The sequence below is a fragment of the Armigeres subalbatus genome, chromosome 3 (genome assembly GCF_024139115.2).
Source record: "Armigeres subalbatus isolate Guangzhou_Male chromosome 3, GZ_Asu_2, whole genome shotgun sequence".
NCBI lineage: Eukaryota > Metazoa > Arthropoda > Insecta > Diptera > Culicidae > Armigeres > Armigeres subalbatus.
This window is the reverse complement of record NC_085141.1, coordinates 251,274,975-251,295,987: the sequence shown is the minus strand read 5'-3', so window position 1 is coordinate 251,295,987 and position 21,013 is coordinate 251,274,975. Positions and strand designations below refer to the sequence as shown.

Sequence of the window (21,013 nt, the reverse complement as noted above, 5' to 3'; positions counted from 1 at the left end):
ATTCTAAACTGCGACCGCGTTCACAGAATTTGAAGCAGCTCTTAACTCAGCAGTTCTCAACCTGGGGTACATGTACCCCTGGGGGTACTTTCACTGGCCCCAGGGGGTACCTCGATCAAAAATGCCTAATGGCGTATGTATGACAAATGAGGGGGTTAGAATCAGAGGGGTGTAAGTGACATTTTGATCAACATTGAGTTGACTACAGCAAAAAATGCTTTGGTTCTAGAGCTTTGCGGCAATACGTTGATATAGTTTATACGTTGTTTATAAAAAATGTGGACATTCACGGAAAGTTTATAATTTTTTGAACTTCCATACAATTTGAATAAATCTAAAATATATAGAAGCCATTTTTTTCAAAGCTAAGTTTTCGCACTTACACCCTTTTGCGTTTGACCTACTCAATTGAAAAAACTAATTAATAAAGTTTTGATTTATTCTTTATTCTTATACTTTCTAATACTAATACTAATAAAAATCTAATCCAGGCAAAATTTGAATAATATACTTCAAAACAAAAATCTAGAATCTAAATGTTTGGCAGTCTCTGTTTGAGAGACACGAAGGCCTTTTCACGTAAAGCTCAATAGCTTTGTTACAAGAGGGTTGAAAGCCTCCTTTCAAGAGGCTTGGAAAACTCCTTTCAAGAGGCTCGGAAGCCTCCTTTCAAGAGGCTCGGAAGCCTCCTTTCAAGCGGCTCGGAAGCCTCCTTTCGAGAGGCTCGGAAGCCTCCTTTCAAGAGGCTCGGAAGCCTCCTTTGAAGAGGCTCGGAAGCCTCCTTTTAAGAGGCACGGAAGCCTCTTTTTAAGGGCTCGGAAGCCTCCTTTCAAGAGGCTCGTAAGCCTCCATTAAAAAGGGTAGGAAGCCTCCTTTAAAGAGGCTCGGAAGCCTCCTTTCAAGAGGCTCGTAAGCCTCCTTTCAAGAGGCTCGAAAGCCTCCTTTCAAGAGTCTCGTAAGCCTCCTTTCAAGAGTCTTGTAAGCCTCCTTTCAAGAGGCTCGGAAGCCTCCTTTCATGAGGCTCGTATGCATCCTTTCAAGAGGCTCGTAAGCCTCCTTTCAAGTGTCTCGGAAGCCTCCTTTTAAGAGGATCGGAAGCCTCCTTTCAAGCGACTCGTAAGCCTTCTTTCAAGAGGCTCGGAAGCCTCCTTTCAAGAGGCTCGTAAGCCTCCTTTCAAGAGGCTCGGAAGCCTCCTTTCAAGAGGCTCGAAAGCCTCCTTTCAAGAGGCTCGTAAGCCTCCTTTCAAGAGGCTCGGAAGCCTCCTTTCATGAGGCTCGGAAGCCTCCTTTCAAGCGGCTCGGAAGCCTCCTTTCGAGAGGCTCGGAAGCCTCCTTTCAAGAGGCTCGGAAGCCTCCTTTAAAGAGGCTCGGAAGCCTCCTTTTAAGAGGCACGGAAGCCTCTTTTTAAGGGCTCGGAAGCCTCCTTTCAAGTGGCTCGTAAGCCTCCATTAAAAAGGGTAGGAAGCCTCCTTTAAAGAGGCTCGGAAGCCTCCTTTCAAGAGGCTCGGAAGCCTCCTTTCAAGAGGCTCGTAAGCCTCCTTTCAAGAGGCTCGAAAGCCTCCTTTCAAGAGTCTTGTAAGCCTCCTTTCAAGAGGCTCGGAAGCCTCCTTTCATGAGGCTCGTATGCATCCTTTCAAGAGGCTCGTAAGCCTCTTTTCAAGTGTCTCGGAAGCCTCCTTTTAAGAGGATCGGAAGCCTCCTTTCAAGCGACTCGTAAGCCTTCTTTCAAGAGGCTCGGAAGCCTCCTTTCAAGAGGCTCGGAAGCCTCCTTTCAAGAGGCTCGTAAGCCTCCTTTCAAGAGGCTCGGAAGCCTCCTTTCAAGAGGCTCGTAAGCCTCCTTTCAAGAGGCTCGAAAGCCTCCTTTCAAGAATCTCGTAAGCCTCCTTTCAAGAGTCTTGTAAGCCTCTTTTCAAGAGGCTCGGAAGCCTCCTTTCGTGAGGCTCGTAAGCTTCCTTTCAAGAGGCTTGTAAGGCTCCTTTCAAGAGGCTCGAGAGCCTCCTTTCAAGAGGCTCGTAAGCCTCCTTTCAAGGGTCTCGGAAGCCTCCTTTCAATAGGCTCGGAAGCCTCCTTTTCAAGATGCTTGGAAGCCTCTTTTAAGAGGATCGGAAGCCTCCTTTCAAGAGGCTCGGAAGCCTCTTTTCAAGAGGGTCGGAAGCCTCCTTTTATGAGGCTTGGAAGCCTCCTTTCGAGAGGCTCGGAAGCCTCCTTTCAAGAGGCTCGGAAGCCTCCTTTCAAGAGGCCTGGAAGCCTCCTTTCAAGAGGCCTGGAAGCCTCCTTTCAAGAGGCTCAGAAGCCTCCTTTCAAGAGAGCTCCGGAAGCCTCCTTTCAAGAGGCTCGGAAGCCTCCTTTCAAGAGGCTCAGAAGCCTCCTTTCAAGAGGCTCGGAAGCCTCCTTTCAAGAGGCTCAGAAGCCTCCTTCCAAGAGGCCTGGAAGCCTCCTTTCAAGAGGCTCAGGAAGCCTCCTTTCAAGAGGCCTGAAGCCTCCTTTCAAGAGGCTCAGGAAGCCTCCTTTCAAGAGACTCCGGAAGCCTCCTTCAAGAGGCTCAGGAAGCCTCCTTTCAAGAGGCCTGGAAGCCTCCTTTCAAGAAGCTTAGAAGCCTCTTTTCAAGAGGGTCGTAAGCCTCCTATCAAGAGGCTCGGAAGCCTCCTTCCAAGAGGCTCGGAAGCCTCCTTTCAAGAGGCTCGGAAGCCACCTTTCAAGAGGCTCGGAAGCCTCCTTTCGAGAGGCTCGGAAGTCTCCTTTCAAGAGGCTCGGAAGCCTCCTTTCAAGAGGCTCGGAAGCCTCCTTTCAAGAGGCTCGGAAGCCTCCTTTCAAGAGGCTCGGAAGCCTCCTAGGCTCGGAAGCCTCCTTTCAAGAGGCTCGGAATCCTCCTTTCAAGAGGCTTGGAAGGCTCCTTTCACAGGTATCACAAGTATTTGCATTTTCATAGGGCTGTATGTATCACTACTGATGCTTTAGCAAGATTGTGGTTTTAGAAAGATCAGTTTTATAAATTTATATTTGGTGCTGTATAGTGATGGAAAATATTTAAATTTATATCTGTGATAAGAAATCGGATTGTATTTCCTTTGGAAATCCTATTAAATGCATATCAACTAATTATCTTGAAGATAACTCGTCTAGCTCAAACCCTTGTAAGGGTATGTGGCGGGACCATCATCATCATCATCTTTCAAAAGGCTCGGAAGCCTTCTTTCAAAAGGTTAGGAAGTCTCCATTCAAGAAACTCGGAAGTCTTCTTTCAAAAGGCGTTGGAGCCTCCTTCCAAAAGACTTGGAGGTCTCCTTTCAGGATTCTTAGAAGCCTTCTTTCAAAAGTCTTGGAAACCTCCTTTCAATAGGCTTGGAAGCCTCATATCAAGAGGCTGCCTGCTTTCAAGATCAGAATTATTTCAATAGTTTTAGGTCCGTTTCTTATATATCTTATGAGTTAGGCTTATTTTCATTTACAGCAAAATAAAATAGGGGGTACTTCAATAAAAGCATAAGTTCGAATGGGTATTTCTCAAGAAAAAGGTTGAGAACTGTAAGTCTAGGCCACTGTTTTCACCGTCAAAACGCCTCGAAAATTTCTCTAGTAAATTCTTCGAAATTTCCTCCAGAAATTCATTACAAAATTCTAGGACTAAATTATAGCAACTTTCGAGAAAAAAAAACCTTAAAAGAATTTCCGAATAAATTTCTAAAGAAACTTGAGAACGAATTCCATAAGAAATTTCTGTTATTCTTAAGATGAATCGCGTTGGATCCCAAATTCTTGGATTTCAAAACTACATAGCGCTTTTAGAGGCACATGCCTCCAAAAGCAATCGACAGGCAAAAGCGAAAAGCAGTTTTTCTCCTTTGCTCACTTGCAGTATAGGTACAAAAAAAAAACTTTTCAGATGTGATATTCGCCTAAAAATTAAAATTTGTGTGAGCAAGAACGCGAGGTGAGGGCACGACCATTGTGGTTGCCATTTTTGGAGTCTGTCGTGATTTACCCTAAATTCCTCCAAAAATCCATCAAATATGTCTTCAAGATTTCATTCGGAAAATCTTTTAGAAATTCCTTCTAAAGCTTCTTTGGAAATCCTTTAAGATAGTCTTTTTGAAATATTTTCATATATTGATGCAATCTGTTGACAAAATCATGGGAATTTGGTGAAAAATGATTGATTTATTGGCCTGCACAACCTATAATTTTTTCGTGACGGTCTCTTTTTCCCAAATTGGAGAAATATAAGATATCGAATAAGTTTCAAAGTCGTGTTTTTAATCAAATTAATTTGATGATTGATTCAATACTGCCCGTAGTTGGTGAAAAAATATTAAACCCGATTTTGTCACTCCCCGATTTCATCACGTTTTCGACCCGATTTTGACCCGATGGGGTTTATTATGAATCATTTCGGAGTACCTGTTAAGAATTTTGTAAGCCTTCTAGACAAGAAATTACATGTTCAGTTAACGTATTTTGCCAATGCATAAGCTGATTCGTATTTAAGGGAACAAATTAATAAATGAAAATAATTTATATATAATTTCTTTTTTATCACTCCAAAATTCATTGGGGGTGACAAAATCGGGGGTGTGTCGCTCTTTCTTAGTCAAAATATTGACTACGCTCCAGGAATTCAAAAAGCTATAAATATTACTTAAGACAAGTTTCAGTAAAGCGTCCATCAAACACAGAATTGTCAAAATTGCCGAGCTATTCAGATTTACGGAACAACTAAACTAACAGCTAAAGCGGAATCCAGGGTATCCCTTCAATATCCTTTCAATTATTCCGGACACTCAGTTTCAATGACGCTGCAGCTATCCACTGTAATACAATTCCATTCAAAACTAATTACAAATTCATTCACTACAACTCGGTGCACCGGCGGACCCCGGAGGTGCATCTCAGCGCACTTTGCAGATTCCACCGCAGAGGGACGAGAAAGCGTTGCACCTCGATCCAGATGTTTATTCCGAGCAGCTGATGCACTGAAACCGATGACGACGGCAACGACGACGCCACGTAGGTGGGAGCACAGCGATGATTCGCTTAAACATCAAGATCAAAAACCGGATTACGGATTCTACACATGTTACGAACGAATTGCATGCCCCCGCGTTCTATTCCTATCGGTACGTTGTGGAAAGTGCATACAGACACGGTGTCCGAGCGTCAACAAGTTATACCCCTTGCTCGATCTCCGGTTGTTTATGTTGCCAAACAAGATTTGAAGGATTATAGAGGTGGAAACGCTGCAAAACTACGTGAAGATGAATAATAATTATCGTGACTTTGTTCGTACACATGCGCTAGGTCGTGATTTGTTGTGCATTTTGAAGGTAGTCGGTTGGTAACGGATTATTTCTGGAATTAACGCAAAATGATATGTTTGTTTACCTAACCCTGGTGGTTGAATTTTACAACGACGAAGGTTGATATTGTGTAATCTTTATTTTACGATTCATTGGTGGGACATTGGATAGTGTGGGATGCTCTTTGGTGTAGTGGTGCAGATTTTTAACATAAATATCATATTTTCGTAAAAAATAAGTTGTTTGTCAAGTAGTTCGTACATATCACTTGAATAACATTTACCCTTAAAGATAAGATTAACCTGAGTAGAATTAAAGACTTCGAGCAGCACTCGGGTGATTTTCCCATGGACATTATCCGCAAAAAAAAACGGACCACCGAATGAGCTCAACATGCGCTCACTGTTGACCCTAAGGAGCTTATTAGGCACTCACGCTGAAACTCCTTAATGCAGAAAATCCGTTCAAAATGCATGATTCATTAGAGCTGTTTAAATATTCACCAACGGTTTTCCGCTTCGTATGCATACGCTTGACTGGTCTTGAACCGAGCAGTAGAAGAAACAATTTCTATGCTGCCGGGTGCTGCTCTGCTCTGCAGCTTCAATGCACTTTGACCACATTAATCTAATTAGTAACCAGCGAGGGTTTGGTCAGCCGAAGAAAATGTGTAGTGGCGTGTGAACATCGCGCGGAGTAAAAAACCATTCGTTCGAAACTCGGGCACTCGGGCAGGAATGTGCCAACAGATTTGCTGTTTCGACTAAACAAACATACCCAATGTTCTAAATTCTAATGTACGTATGCTTCGTAGTTCGTATACATTCCAAGAACGACAAACAGATTTATGTGATGGGCACCAACGTTGAAGCACCATCAGTGGTTCCCGTTCACTGACAGCTAATTAGTCAAGCAGGTTGCTTTCGTGAAAATTGAACCCTCGTCTGTCGATCTCTTAACGATTTCACCATTGCATTCCACAGAAGCGGCCGAAGGCCAAACACATACCGGTCCGGTCGGACTGGGATCATAATGGAATTAAGTGTGTCCTTTTATCGCACTGGGGAGCTTCTTCTCTACAGAGTTGCATATGGCAGCCGTTTGTAAACCAAACGTTCAACTTTTGACAGACTGTAATTTTCATTTAAACGCCGGAAGTTCGACTCCGTTCGGTTGTCGGATGATGATGTGGGGTTGCAGGAGACGGCAAGGGGATAATCCTCTGTCCTTGAGAACACCAGTCCGGATCGGAGGCATTTTAATGAATATTCATAAATTTCCTGAGTTCTCCGTAATGTCCAACTATGTGCACTTTCGCAACTGCCAGGTTCGATTTGATAAGCCTTCCCTTCCCACCCTGTTTGTTTTTCAGAAGCTGGGAGAAAAGGGGGGGAGGGGTGTAAACATGGGTGATTTTCTGGTTGGAAGGTACATTAGAATCTGTTCACTAGATTGTGGTTCAACATTTTTTATGGTTGTTAACGATTGTGGGGAAACGAAATGCTTGGTCTCCATTCTAATCCTAGGAAGGAAGTGATGATTGGAATGAAATACAGTGTGTAATGAAGTCGGACACGGTACGTAATCCATTTGACATTGCATGAGTAAATTTGAGCTTCCAAAGCTCCATGGAGTAGTGCTAATGACATAGATTTGTGGCATGGCATCACATACGAATAACTAATTGTTTGACGATTAGATAACATTAGATTACAATGAGGAGTTCCCAAATTTTATCGAAATTCTTTTAAAATGTCGGATTATTTAAATACCCATGGATTTTTGATACCAATTTGTGGACAATGAGATTATTTAAGATACTGTGGAGTGTGGAGGAATCAAGAAGCTGAAAAGATCAATTGCTCAAATGCTTGAAATACTCTAACCATTAACAATATACACATTGCGCACCTACACCTTAATTTTATTAATCTGTTTATAAGGTGCTGGCAACAATGTGTCGAGTTAAGTTCATCTAATATGAATGCAGGACGTTGAACCACACCACGGTCTTTAGGGCCATTATGAAACCAAAAATGTTATATGAGGGAGCAAGAATTATTGAAAAACTCATGCTTAGCCGTGGGAATTACCAAAAAAATCCCAGGAAATTCCGAAGAATATCGCAACGTTATGTTACACGGCAGACTACGGTGGGCTGGTCACGTTGTTCGTATGCCGGAAGAACATCAAGGGAAGATAATATTTAGTAGAGAACCCGGAAGAGGCTTCGTGGAAGGCCGCGTACACGATGGCTTTTTGCAGTTGAAGAGGGCGCTCAATGTTCAGGGCGACTGGAAGCGATTGGCCCAGGATCGAGTTCAGTGGAGAAGGGTACTCCATTCGGCGAAGGTTCATCGAAGAGTTGTAACCCAAAATTCTGCAGAATTTCTAGAAAATGTTTTGAAGAATTTCCGAAAGAAAATCGAGGAATATTCCGAAGCAATGTCGAAGGATTTTACGTGAAAATACCATTTCGTGGGCATTTCGAACAAATTATCCTGAAAATTCCGAGAAATTCTCCTACGGAATTTTCTGAGAAAATCCTTCGGAACATTCTCAAAAAATTCTCTGGAACTTTCTCGAGAAATCCTTCGGAATTTCCTCGGGAAATCCTTCGGAATTTCAACGGGAAATCCTTCGAAATTTGCTCGGGAAATCCTTCTGAATTTCCTCGGGAAATCCTTCGGAATTTCAACAAGAAATCCTTCGGAATTTCCTCAAAAAAACCTTCACAAAGCCCTCGGGGAATCTCCTCGGGAAATCCTTCGGAATTTCCTCGGGACATCCTTCTGAATTTCCTCGGGAAATCCTTCTGAATTTCCTCGGGAAATCCTTCGGAATTTCCTCGGGAAATCCTTCTGAATTTCCTTGGAAAATCCTTCGGAAATTTCTCGGGAAATCCTTCGGAATTTCCACGAGAAATCCTTCAAAATTTCCTTGAGAAATCCTTGGGAATTTCCTCGGGAAATCTTTCGGAATTTCCTTAGGAAATCCTTGGGAATTTGCTCGGGAAATCTTTCGGAATTTCCTGGGGAAATCCTTCGGAATTTCCTGGGGAAATCCTTCGGAATTTCCTGGGGAAATCCTTCGGAATTTCCTGGGGAAATCCTTCAGAATTTCCTGGGGAAATTCTTCGGAACTTCCTGGGGAAATCCTTCGGTCTTTACTGGGGAAATCCTTCGGAATGTCCTGGGGAAATCCTTCGGAATTTCCTGGGGAAATCCTTCGGAATTTCCTGGGGAAATCCTTCGGAATTTCCTGGGGAAATCCTTCGGAATTTCCTGGGGAAATCCTTCGGAATTTCCTGGGGAAATCCTTCGGAATTTCCTGGGGAAATCCTTCGGAATTTCCTGGGGAAATCCTTCGGAATTTCCTGGGGAAATCGTTCGGAATTTACTCGGGAAATCCTTCGGAGATTACTCAGAAAATCCTTCAGAATTTCCTAGGGAAATCCTTCGGAATTTACTCGGGAAATCCTTCGGAAATTACTCAGGAAATCCTTCGGAATTTCCTCTGAAATCTATCGGAATTTATTGGAGAAATCCTTCGGAATTTCCTCTGGAAATCCTTCGGAATTTCCTCTGGAAATCCTTCGGAATTTCCTCTGGAAATCCCTCGGAATTTCCTGGGGAAATCCTTCGGAATTTCCTCGGGAAATCCTTCGGAATTTCCACGGGAAATCCTTCGAAATTTCCAGGGAAAACCCTTCGAAATTTCCACGGAAATCCTTCGAATTTCCACGGAAATCCTTCGAATTTCCACGGAAATCCTTCGAATTTCCACGGAAATCCTTCGGAATTTCCAAGGGGAATCCTTCGAATTTCCACGGGGAATCCTTCGAATTTCCACGGGAAATCCTTCGGAATTTCCACGGGAAATCCTTCGGAATTTCCACGGGCAATCCTTCGGAATTTCCACGGGCAATCCTTCGGAATTTCCACGGGCAATCCTTCGGAATTTCCACGGGCAATCCTTCGGAATTTCCACGGGCAATCCTTCGGAATTTCCACGGGAAATCCTTCGGAATTTCCACGGGAAATCCTTCGGAATTTCCACGGGAAATCCTTCGGAATTTCCACGGGAAATCCTTCGGAATTTCCACGGGAAATCCTTCGAATTTCCACGGAAATCCTTCGAATTTCCACGGAAATCCTTCGAATTTCCACGGAAATCCTTCGGAATTTCCACGGAAATCCTTCGGAATTTCCACGGAAATCCTTCGGAATTTCCACGGAAATCCTTCGAATTTCCACGGAAATCCTTCGAATTTCCACGGGAAATCCTTGGGAATTTCCACGGGAAATCCTTCGGAATTTCCACGGGAAATCCTTCGGAATTTCCACGGGAAATCCTTCGGAATTTCCACGGGAAATCCTTCGGAATTTCCACGGGACATCCTTCGGAATTTCCACGGGAAATCCTTCGGAATTTCCACGGGAAATCCTTCGGAATTTCCACGGGAAATCCTTCGAATTTCCACGGAAATCCTTCGAATTTCCACGGAAATCCTTCGAATTTCCACGGAAATCCTTCGAATTTCCACGGAAATCCTTCGGAATTTCCACGGAAATCCTTCGAATTTCCACGGAAATCCTTCGGAATTTCCACGGAAATCCTTCGGAATTTCCACGGAAATCCTTCGAATTTCCACGGAAATCCTTCGGAATTTCCACGGAAATCCTTCGAATTTCCACGGAAATCCTTCGGAATTTCCACGGAAATCCTTCCGAATTTCCAAGGACAATCCTTCGGAATTTCCACGGAAAATCCTTCAGAATTTCCACGGAAGATCCTTCGGAATTTCCACGGAAAATCCTTCGGAATTTCCACGGAAATTCTTCGAATTCCACGGAAATTCTTTGGAATTTCCACAGGAAATTCTTCGAATTTCCACGGAAATTCTTCGGAATTTCCACGGAAATTCTTCGGAATTCCACGGAAATTCTTCGAATTTCCACGGAAATTCTTCGAATTTCCACGGAAATTATTCGAATTTCCACGGGAAATCCTTCGAATTTCCACGGGAAATCCTTCGAATTTCCACGGAAATCCTTCGAATTTCCACGGAAATCCTTCGAATTTCCACGGGAAATCCTTCGAATTTCACGGAAATCCTTCGGAATTTCCACGGAAATCCTTTGGAATTTCACGGAAATCCTTCGAATTTCCACGGAAATCCTTCGGAATTTCCACGGAAATCCTTCGAATTTCCACGGAAAATCCTTCGGAATTTCCTCGGGAAATCCTTCGGAATTTCCTCGGGAAATCCTTCGGAATTTCCTCGGGAAATCTTTCGGAATTTCCTCGGGAAATCCTTCGGAATTTCCTCGGGAAATCCTTCGTTATTTCCTCGGGAGCTTCATGGGGAAATCTTTCGTTATTTCGGAATTTCCTCGGGAAATTCTTCGGAGCTCTAGGGAAACTCTTCGGAATTTCCTCAGGAAATTCTTCGAAATTTCCTCAGGAAATTCACCGGAATTTCCTTAGGAAATTCTTTTTAATTTTCTCGGGAACGTCTTCGGAATTTCTTCGGTAAATTCTTCGGAATTTCCTAGTAAAACTTTGAATTTTCTTTGGGAAATCCTTCAAATTTCCTCGAGAAATTTTTCGGATGTTCCGAAGGATTTCCCGAGAAATTTCCGAAAAATTTCCCCAGAAAAGGACTTCTCGAAGAAATGCTGAAGGATTTCCCGATGAAACTCCGAAGGAATTCCCGATGAAATTCCGGAGGAATTCCTGAGGAAATTCCGAAGGATTTCCCGAGTAAATTCAGAAGGATTTCCCTAGGAAATTCCTAAGGAATTCCCAAGGAAATTCCGAAGGATTTCCCGAGGAAATTCCGAAAGATTTCCCAAGGAAATTCCAGAGGAATTCCCAAGGAAATTTCGAAGGATTTCCCCAAGAAATTCCGAAGGATTCCCGAGGAAATTCCGAAGGATTTCCCTAGGAAATTCCGAAGGATTTCCCTATGAAATTCCGAAAGGTTTCCCTAGGAAATTCCGAAGGATTTCCCGAGAAGGTACAAGAAATTGTTGCTGACTCTGTTGTTATCAGTGTTCCAAATCACCCCTGCATCTCCACGCATGTCACAAGAGATCATATAATGTGAACCACCACCACACAAACAAATTCGATCGATTTGGAACAGCTCTTCGGAAAGCGAAAATCTAACAACATATTTAACTATCAAATATACTCACTGTATGGGGTCGGCCTTCCACCGAAGATGTTTGGATCGTGCAGCAACGGGGCCCGGCCATTGCAGGCATCCTTGGTGACAGCTGCTTCTTGGGGCAGTACCGATGAGCATCAGCAGCACAAATTCGTAAATTCGTTGCGATTTCAGATGGACGAGGTAAACAAAACAAAAGAAATCGAAGAAAGAGAAAACATTATGTTAGTTTATTCCGATGAAGACAGGAACAGGGTAATTTATGTTCGAAATTCTGGGTTCGAAAATTACAAAGAAGCAGGCAAGTTTCATACTCTACGTTCCGGTTGGTTATTTATTGTTAACGGATCTAACAGTTCGCTAGTTTATAACTAATTTTATGGCATAGTATTACTGTATATTGGGAAATCTAGCTCTAAATAGACAGAAATGGGAAGGATTACAGAATAAACATTAACACATACAAACGTGAGATTCGCGAGTTTCTAAATAGCCAAATTAACAAACAAGGGAGAGTGAAACGAATAACATAATTCCTATCATTTGCGAGAACTAATAACTGTAAGGCAAAAGACATCTTATCATAATCATTTTCATTCCTACACTCAACAAAAACAGTCCTCTTGAATGCGCCTGGCCAAAACAGCAAGATTCGTGCTTTGTAATTTGTGAATCGTTTTCGGTTCTGTTCTGAATCTGGGTCTGAATAGAAATGTTTTGGACCTGGGAGAGAGTGAGAGAGAGACAGTGAGCGAGCGAGAATCCACTGAATATTTACACAGAATGCTGCGGTCTGGAAGTGTTGCTGGTTCGTGTCCTGGTTCTGGAGGTTAGTATCGAGACAGGTAACGTCAAAGTTGTTAGCATGTTGTGGTGGCGCATGTGGAGTGAGTGTGCAACTTCAAAGTCTAAAACAGGAAACGAACAACTTGACTGGGCCACAGTGTGGTGTGAACAAATATTCTTCCAAATGTTTGCCTCCGTCCGATACAACACTTACCCGGTTTCCGATCGCGCTGCTGGCAACACTGAAATTGCACGAGTTCTAGACGGTGATGGTGTGGTGGTTGTGATGATGGCGCGGTAGCAGCAGGCGCGCTCAATGACAGTTGCAGAAACAAATGATTAACACTTTTTTGTCAGTGTTTTTAGTTTGTTTTTTTTTTCTGGGAAATGTTAACCTTTTACAAGCGATTTCCCATCATTAGCACCTTCTCTGTTCGGTTGTTTTGCTGTTTGCAGTCGTTGTCATCGCATCGCGGTCGACGTGTCACATCAGTTCATCGGTCAATCATCGTGCGGCGGTTTTTTTTTATTTGCGAGCATCTCCAACAACGAGAGGGCGAGCGTGTTGCGACGAGTGATGAGCTCCAACGCGCGAAAATGTGACATTTCCTGCACACAGACAAACACAAGCACACTGAATGCAATTTTCTGCTCATTTTTTTTGTGGTTTTGTGGGATTGATTTGGTTTTTTGACAAATCTTGTTTTCTTTTTTTAATGGAATAGGTTGTGATTGTGTGTGTGCGTGTCGGTTAGTATCCAGAGCAGTTTTATTTTATTTTTATTGGAAAGGAAAAGAGTTTAGCCACTCCTCTTGCAACCGGTAGCAGTTATTCACTCATCATCACGTATGATCAAAGTACAGAGACAGATTTTTATTGTGTCGTTTTAGGATCGTATGGGTTGACTGTGCTGGTAATTGACTTTTATTTTTTGTTCTGATATGTCAGTTGGGGCTCGTTCGACTCCGTTTTTTTTCTTCACTCAAACCCGTCGTCTCTGATTGACTGATGACTAGTTGTTTGATTTTCTGGTTTCTGTATTCTGCAGTGAATGTTGGTCCTGCTGATGTTATTTTTGTTGTAAAAATCATTTCAAAATGTTTCTGTCGTGTTTTTGTTTCTGCAATGCTGGGTATGGATTAGTGCTTGAGTTACGTCTGACATTTCTCTGTTAATACAAGTTTTCTGTTTCATCAGAGTGACGCGCGAGTGTGAGAGCAATCCATCTTCGAATGTGACATGTTGAAGGTTTTTTGTTCAGCTTTTCATTTGTATTTATTGCATGAGTACGGTGCATTTGATTGTGTTCTGTTTTAAATCACAACAAGATTCGCACTTGTGGAGTAACTTACATTGTAGTGAATGTCGCAGGTTAAAAATATTGAAATGAAATATCAGCGGATAATCTTCAATTTGGCAAAAATAATTGCATTCTAGTAATATTAAATTTCATAAACCAGATCAAAATATTTTGCAAATACTGTGTCTACATAGTTTGAAAGTAACTAATTGAGCTAAATATCCTGCGGCCACCGAGCAAGATCTCGCTCAAATAGGATTCTGAATACAAAAGAGTAGCGAATATAAAAAATGGGATTCAAATAAACCCGATTTCAAATTTATATCCCCAATTGCACACACTTGAAATGAATCACAGATTTCTATGAAATTTCGCCGAAATCTCAAGGGCAGTACTGTTCGGTAAATAATTTTACAGATTTTCGGAGATTTTGACAGTTGAAGAAAGGAAAAAAATCACAGAAAATCGGTGAAATATCGAACAACTCTGCTGTTGAGATTTCGAAATCTGTGAAATTATTTAAGTGTGTATGGTTTTTCGACGCTTTCTTATGGACATTTTACCTTCCCCGTCTCTTCAGGGTGGCCCATTCAACAGTACAGTCATAACTGCAAATGGTCCGAGTATTGACCACCCGGCATGTACACAATGTTTGAAAATTCGATGCGCATATGCACAGCATGTAGAAGATTGATTTCGAAAAATGTATTGAATTTAGCTACTGTCCTTTGGTGGGGTTTTAACCTACGCACGACCATCACGACGCTCGACGGTGCTTTTTCCAACAAAGCACGAAAGCGCGAATATTCTATTCTAAATCATCCATGTTTGCGCCGAGACCAGTTAACAGATCTTTTGATTCGATTTTCCCCTATAAATAAGGAAACCTTCCACGGTGGAAAAGCACCACCACGGACAGCAAAACTTGATTTTCCACTTTCCAAGTTCTGATTCACCATCCGAAAGGTGGGTGTTGCTTCTAATTCGATCGATTTTTCATCCTCAGAAAGGAAACCCGATTCCCTGGTACGGTGTTTGCTGCAACAGCATGAGCGAGTAAAAATTAATTTGTTTACAATTCAATGGTTTCCCAGAAGCAGTTTTTCGCGCTGTCCTTCCCTGCATCGTGCGGCGAATGGGTTAGAGCCGAGCTTTCGTTGCAGCACGGTACAGCTTTTGTTTTGTATTGTTCGTGCGCTACCGGAGTCAGGTGCTATTGGTTCAGTGTTTTCGAAGTGGATTTTAGCTGTTATCCTTTGGTTCTGAAATATTTGCCGAATCATGGCAGGGGGTGCTTCGAAAAAACACCTGGTGATGAGTCATCTTCTAGCTAGACTGTTTTTCGTTTTCAAATTCAAACTACTCTCGTAGTACGATGATTGTGAATCAATGGCTTCGAAATGTCCGAGAAAACAATAAACTTGTTACCATCTGCATAAAATTCAATTATGTTGTGAAAGGGGGCTCGGATAGCAACCTAACCGAACCATTCGTTCGTTGAGAGATGTTTGTAATGCAAATGGCTACCGCCTCAGAATTATCATGTTCCATATTTTGATGGTTCATCTGACAAATTTATTCCATCTGTTTCAACACCACCAAAAATGAGAGCTTAGAATAAAACGAATGGAATATTACACGAAACGTAAATAAATTTCTGCCATAGAACCATTTCAAATTGAATATGATTTTAATGCAAATGCTATACGATTCCGTTCAGAACTTGGTCCTTTTTCACTTCTCATCTTCATCTGATTCCGATGCATTCAAAACGATTGGGATTGGATTGTGATCCTGTACTGATTCGAAATCAAAATTTAGTCCAATTTTTAATTTAATCCTCATTTGACTTTGGATTAGAATCAGAATTGGTTCTGATCGGGAAAGAGTTGTTTGACCAAAAGTTATTCAGCCGGAAGCCATTTAGTCGAATGCCACTTAGCCGAATAACACGATAGGCTGCAAATCATATGACCGTAGTCCATTTGGCCGAATTGCACGTTTAGCCGGTAATTAGGCCGTAAACGGTATAGACGAGAGATGGTCCTTTGGCAGAAAATATTATTAGACCGGAAATGTCGGTTAGTAGTAAAAGCCGGTTGGCCGAAATAGTCGTTTGGCCAATTAAGACAATTAAGCCAAAAATGCCATTTGGCCCGAATGTTCGTGCATTTATATGAGAAGTAAGACATGAGAGATAAGAAGTGAGACGTCCTCTCCCTTCTCGTTCGATTCCGTATCGATTTTCAACCAGATCCCGAAACGAATTACGACCATAATCCGAATCGTAATTCTACCGGATTTCAGATCGAATAACAACCGGATTCCGGATCGTATTCCAACCAGAATCTAGGTTGAAATCCGGATCGAATTCCAACCGGATCCATATCGAATTCCGACCGGATCCGGATCGAATCACAACCCCGAATTGAATCCGAATCCAAATCGAACCCAAATTCGGTAAGAATTCGATTCAGAATCCGGACAGTGTACGATCCGGAATCCGATCGGAATACAGTCGGAATTCGATCCAGAATTCGGTTGGGATTCGATCCGAAAACCGATCGGAATTCGATACGGAATCCGGTTGGAATTTAATCTGGAATCTGGTTGGAATACGATCCGAAATCCGGTTAGAATTCGATACATAATCTGGAATTCCAATTGGAATCCAGTCGGAATTCGATCCGGAATCCGATCCAGAATTCGGTTGGGAATTCGATCGAAATTCGATCCGAAAACCGATCGGAATTCGATACAAAATCCGGTTGAAATTCGATCCGAATCTGGTTGGAATACGATTCTGAATCCGGTTGCAATTCGATCTGAAATCCAGTAGGATTACGATTCAGATGATGGTCGTAATTCGAACCGGGATCTGGGCGAAAATAGATACGGAATCCGGTCGATATTCGATTCATATTCCGGTGGGAATTTGGAAATTGGAATTTGATCAGATCCGGTCAGAATTCGATTCGGATCCAGTCAGAAATCGAACCGGAATCAGATAGGAATTCGATCCGGAATCCGATAGCGATTCGATTAGGAATCCAGTAGTAATCAGATCCGGAATCCGGTCAGAATTCGATCCGGAATTTGGTTGTTGTTCGGTTGGTTGGAATTCGATACGTAATCTTGTCAGAGCTCGACAAGAAAACCTGTCAGAATTTAATCCGGAGTCCGGTTGGTATTTGCTCTGGATTCCGGTCACAATGCGATTCGTTTGGCCAAAACCCATTTAACCGAATGCCACTAGGCCGAAAATTGTTTGGCCGAATATAACATTTGGCCGAATAGACCATTAGGCCGAAAGAGTCATTTAGCTGAAACGGTCGTTTGGCCGAATGGCTCGTTTGGCCGAATGAGTCATTTGGCCAAAAGGGTAATTTGGCCGAAAGGGTCATTTGGCAGAAATGATCGTTTGACCGAAAAGGTGATTTGGCCGAAAGGGTCGTTTGACCGAAATTGTCATTTGGCCGAAAGGGTCATTTGGCCGAATAGGACATTTGGCCGAAAAGGTCAAAATTAAGAAAGAGAAAATTGAAGAGGGAGACGGCTCTCTTATCATTTCCAATTTCTTATTTTTCAAATGACCCATTCGGTCAAATGTCGTATTCGGCCAAACTACCCTTTCGGCCAAACAACCATTCCGGCCAAATGACCCTTGTCGCCGAATGACATTTTCGGCCTAATGACCCTTTCGGCCAAATAACATTTTCGGCCAAACGACCATTTCGGCTAAATGACCCTTTCGGCCAAATGACATTTTCGGCCAAACGACCATTTCGGACAAATGACCCTTTCGGACAAATGACCCTTTCGGGCAAATGACCAGTTCGGCCAAATGACCCGTTCGGCCTAATAGTTTGTTCGGCCTAGTGGCATTCGGCCAAATGACTTTCGGCCGAATGGGTTTCGGCCAAACGACCCTTCCCCGATTCGAAATCCAATCGGAGCTCAATCAGGAATCCAATCGATCTGGAATTCGGTAGGATTTCAATTAGGATTGCGGTCGGATTTCGTTCCGGAATCGTTACAAAATAGGTCGAAATTCGATCCAGAATCTGATCATGATTCTATAAGGAATTCGTTTTTCGATTGGATTTCGGATCGATCTTGATCCGGTTGAAATTGAAATCCGGGTCCAGCCAGAATTCGAACATGAATCCGGTGGGAATTCGAGCCGGAATCCGGTTGGAATTCGATCCAGAATTCGTTCGGAATTGTATTCGTTGGAATTCGATCAAGAATCCAGTCGTAAATCAATCCAGAATCCGATCGTAATTCGATCCGAAATCCGGTCAGGATTCGATCTGATCGTTGAAATTCGATCCGGAAATTGGTCGGGGTTTGATCCAGAATTCGATCAGGAATCCGATTGGAGTTCGATCTGGAATCCGATCGGAACTCGATTCAGAATCCGGTTGTAATTCGATCCGGAAACCAGTTGGAGTTCAATCCGGAATCCGGTTGGAATTCGATACGTAATCTGGTCAAAATCGACACGAAACCCGGTCGGAATTCGATCCAGAATTTGGTTGGAGTTCGATCCAAAATTCGATACGGTTGAAATTCGATACGTAATCTGGCCAGAGCTCGACACGAAAACCGGTCGGAATTCAATCCGGAGTCCGGTTGGTATTTGATCTGGATTCCGGTCACAATGCGATTCGGAATCCAATCTGAGCTCGATCCGGAATCCAATTAGAATACGATCCGGAATTCGGTTGGAGTTCGATCCGGAATTCGGTAGGATTTCAAATCGGATTGCGGACGGATTTCGTTCCGGAATCTTGTCGAAGTTCGATACGGAATCTAGCCAGAATTCGATCCAGAATTTGATCATGATTCTATGAGGAATTCGTTTTTCAGTTGGATTTCGATCCGGATTTTGGATGGATCTTGATCCGATTGAAATTCGATCCGGAATCCAGTCATAGTTCGATCATGAATTGAGTCGGAATTCAATCTGAAATACGGTCAGAGTTTAATTCGGAACCCGGTCGTAATCCGATCCGAAATTCGATCGGAATTCTATAAGGAATTCGTTTTTTGGGTTGGATTTCGATCCGGATTTCGGATGGATTTTGATCCAGTTGGAATTGAAGTCCGAATCTAGTCAGAATTCGATCATGAATCCGGTGGGAATTCGAGCCGGTATTCGATTGTAACTCGATCCGACCGGAATTCGATCCAGAATACAGTCGAAACTGTATTCAGAACCCGGTTAAGAATCCAGCCGTAAATAAATCCGGATTTCGAACCCAAATTCGGTTGAGGTTCGATCTGATCATTGAAATTCGATCCGAAAGCTGGTCGGAGTTCGATTCGAAATTCGATCAGGAATCCGATTGGAGTTCGATCCGGTCGTAAATCGATCCGTAATACGATCGGAATTCGATCCGAAATCCGGTCGGGGTTTGATTCGATCGTTGATATTCGATCCGGAATTTGGTCGGAGTTCGACCCGGAGTTCGACCCGGAGTTCGATCCGGAATCCGATCGGAATTCGATCCAGAATCCGGTAGGTAGTCGATTCGGAAATCGATTGGAATTCGATCCGATCGTTGGAATTCGATCCAAAATTTGGTAGGAATTCTATCCGGAATTCGATCAGGAATCCGAAAGGAGTTTGACCCGGAATCCGGTTGGAATTCGAAATTCGGTCGACAACCCGGTTAGAATTCGATCCGGAATCCGATAGGGCTTCGATACGGACAGCGGTTTGGATTCGTTCCGGATTCAGGGTGGAATTCTCAATGCGGAATCCGATTGGAGTCCCATCGGTATTCGATTTGGAATCCAGCTGGAATCTGGTAATACGATTGGAATCCGTTCGGAATTCAATCTGAAATCCGGTCGGAATTTAATTCGGAATCCGGTTGTTATCCGATCCGAAAATCGATCGGAATTCCATCCGGAATCCAGTTAGGATTCGATCCGGAACCCGGTCAGAATTTGATCCTAAGTTCGGTCGAAATTCGATTAGGAATCCGGCCAAAATTGGATCCAGAATCCGGTTGGAATTCATTCCGGATGTCAATCCAGAATCTTGTTGGGTTCCAATCTAGAATCCGGTAGGATAACAACTTGGATTGCGGTCAGAGCTCGTTCCGGAATCTGAACAGAGAGAGTTCGGTCGGTTAGGATTAGATTATATTTAATTAGATACGGAATCCAGCCAAAGTTCGTTACAAAATCCGGTCGAAATTCGATCCAGAATCTGAACATGATTCTATAAGAAATTCGTTTTTAGGTTGGATTTCAATCTTGATTTCGTATGGATCTCGATCCGATTGGAATTCGATGCGGATCCAAACAAAATTCGAATTCGAATTCGAGCAGGAATCCGGTTGAAATTCGATCCGGTCGGGAATCGATCCAGAATTTGGTCAGAATTGTATTCGGAACCCGGTTGGAATTCGATCAAGAATCCATTCGTAAATCGATCCGATCGTTGATATTCGATACGGAATTTAGTCAGGAATCCGATTGGAGTGCAATCCGGAAACCAGTCGGAAATTGATCCAGAATCCGAAGGGAAGTCGATTCGGAAACCGTTCGGGATTCGATCCGATCGTTGGAATTCGATCCGAAATTTGGTCTAAATTCTATCCGGAATTCGATCAGGAATCCAAAAGAAGTTCGACCCGGAACCTGGTCGCAATTTGATCCAGAATGCTGTCAGAAATCGATCCGGAATCCGATCGTTATTTGATCAGAAATCCGTCCGAAATTCGATCGGGAATCCGGTAGGGTTTCGATTCAGACAGCGGTTTGAATTCGTTCCAGATTCTGGGTGGAATTCGGTTCAAATTTCGGTTGGATCTCAATCAGGAATCCGATTGGAATTGGAATCCCATTGGAATTCGATTTGGAATCCGGCTGGAATTCGATGCGGAATCCGATTATAATTCGACTGGATTTAGTCGGAATTCGATTCGCAATACTCGACGGATTCAACCTGGAAACTGGTAATACGATCGGAAATCGTTCGGAATTCAATATTATGTAAATCCGGTCGGAATTTAATTCGGAGTCCATCCGAAATTCGATCGGAATCCTATCCGGAATCCGATTGGGATTCGATCTGGAATCCGGTAGGATTTTGACCCCTAAGTTCGGTCGAAATTCGAATAGGAATCCGATTAAAATTTGATCCGGAATCCGATCAAAATTTGAAGTAAGATCCGGATCGTATTTGATCTGGAATCCGGCTGAAATTGGATTCAGAATTCGGTTGGAATTCGTTTCGGATTTCAATCCGGAATCTTGTTGGATTACAACCCGGAATCAAGTAGGGTACCAACTTGGATTGTGGTCGGAACTCCTCTGGAATCTGGCCAGAGAGAGAGTTCGGTCGGTTCGGATTCCGGTTAGAATTTGATCCTAAATCCGGAATCCGGAAGGGTTTCGACTCGGATGGCGGTTAGAATTCGTTCCGGATTTAGGTCGGA

At 43.0% G+C, this 21,013-nt stretch overlaps 1 protein-coding gene across 16 annotated transcripts in view; it reads right to left on the bottom strand.

Moving 5' to 3' along the window:
* LOC134223481 (heterogeneous nuclear ribonucleoprotein L) overlaps nucleotides 1–21,013 on the bottom strand; it is an 896,804-nt gene that overhangs the window by 184,447 nt on the left and 691,344 nt on the right. For 8 of the 16 annotated variants that reach the window (XM_062702630.1, XM_062702628.1, XM_062702627.1 and 5 more), the window contains one exon: nucleotides 11,498–11,584. In XM_062702630.1, the coding sequence (XP_062558614.1) occupies nucleotides 11,498–11,584 (87 nt within the window). The remainder of the gene's footprint in view (nucleotides 1–11,497; nucleotides 11,585–21,013) is intronic. The other 8 variants (XM_062702633.1, XM_062702640.1, XM_062702643.1 and 5 more) reach the window with 2 other exon arrangements.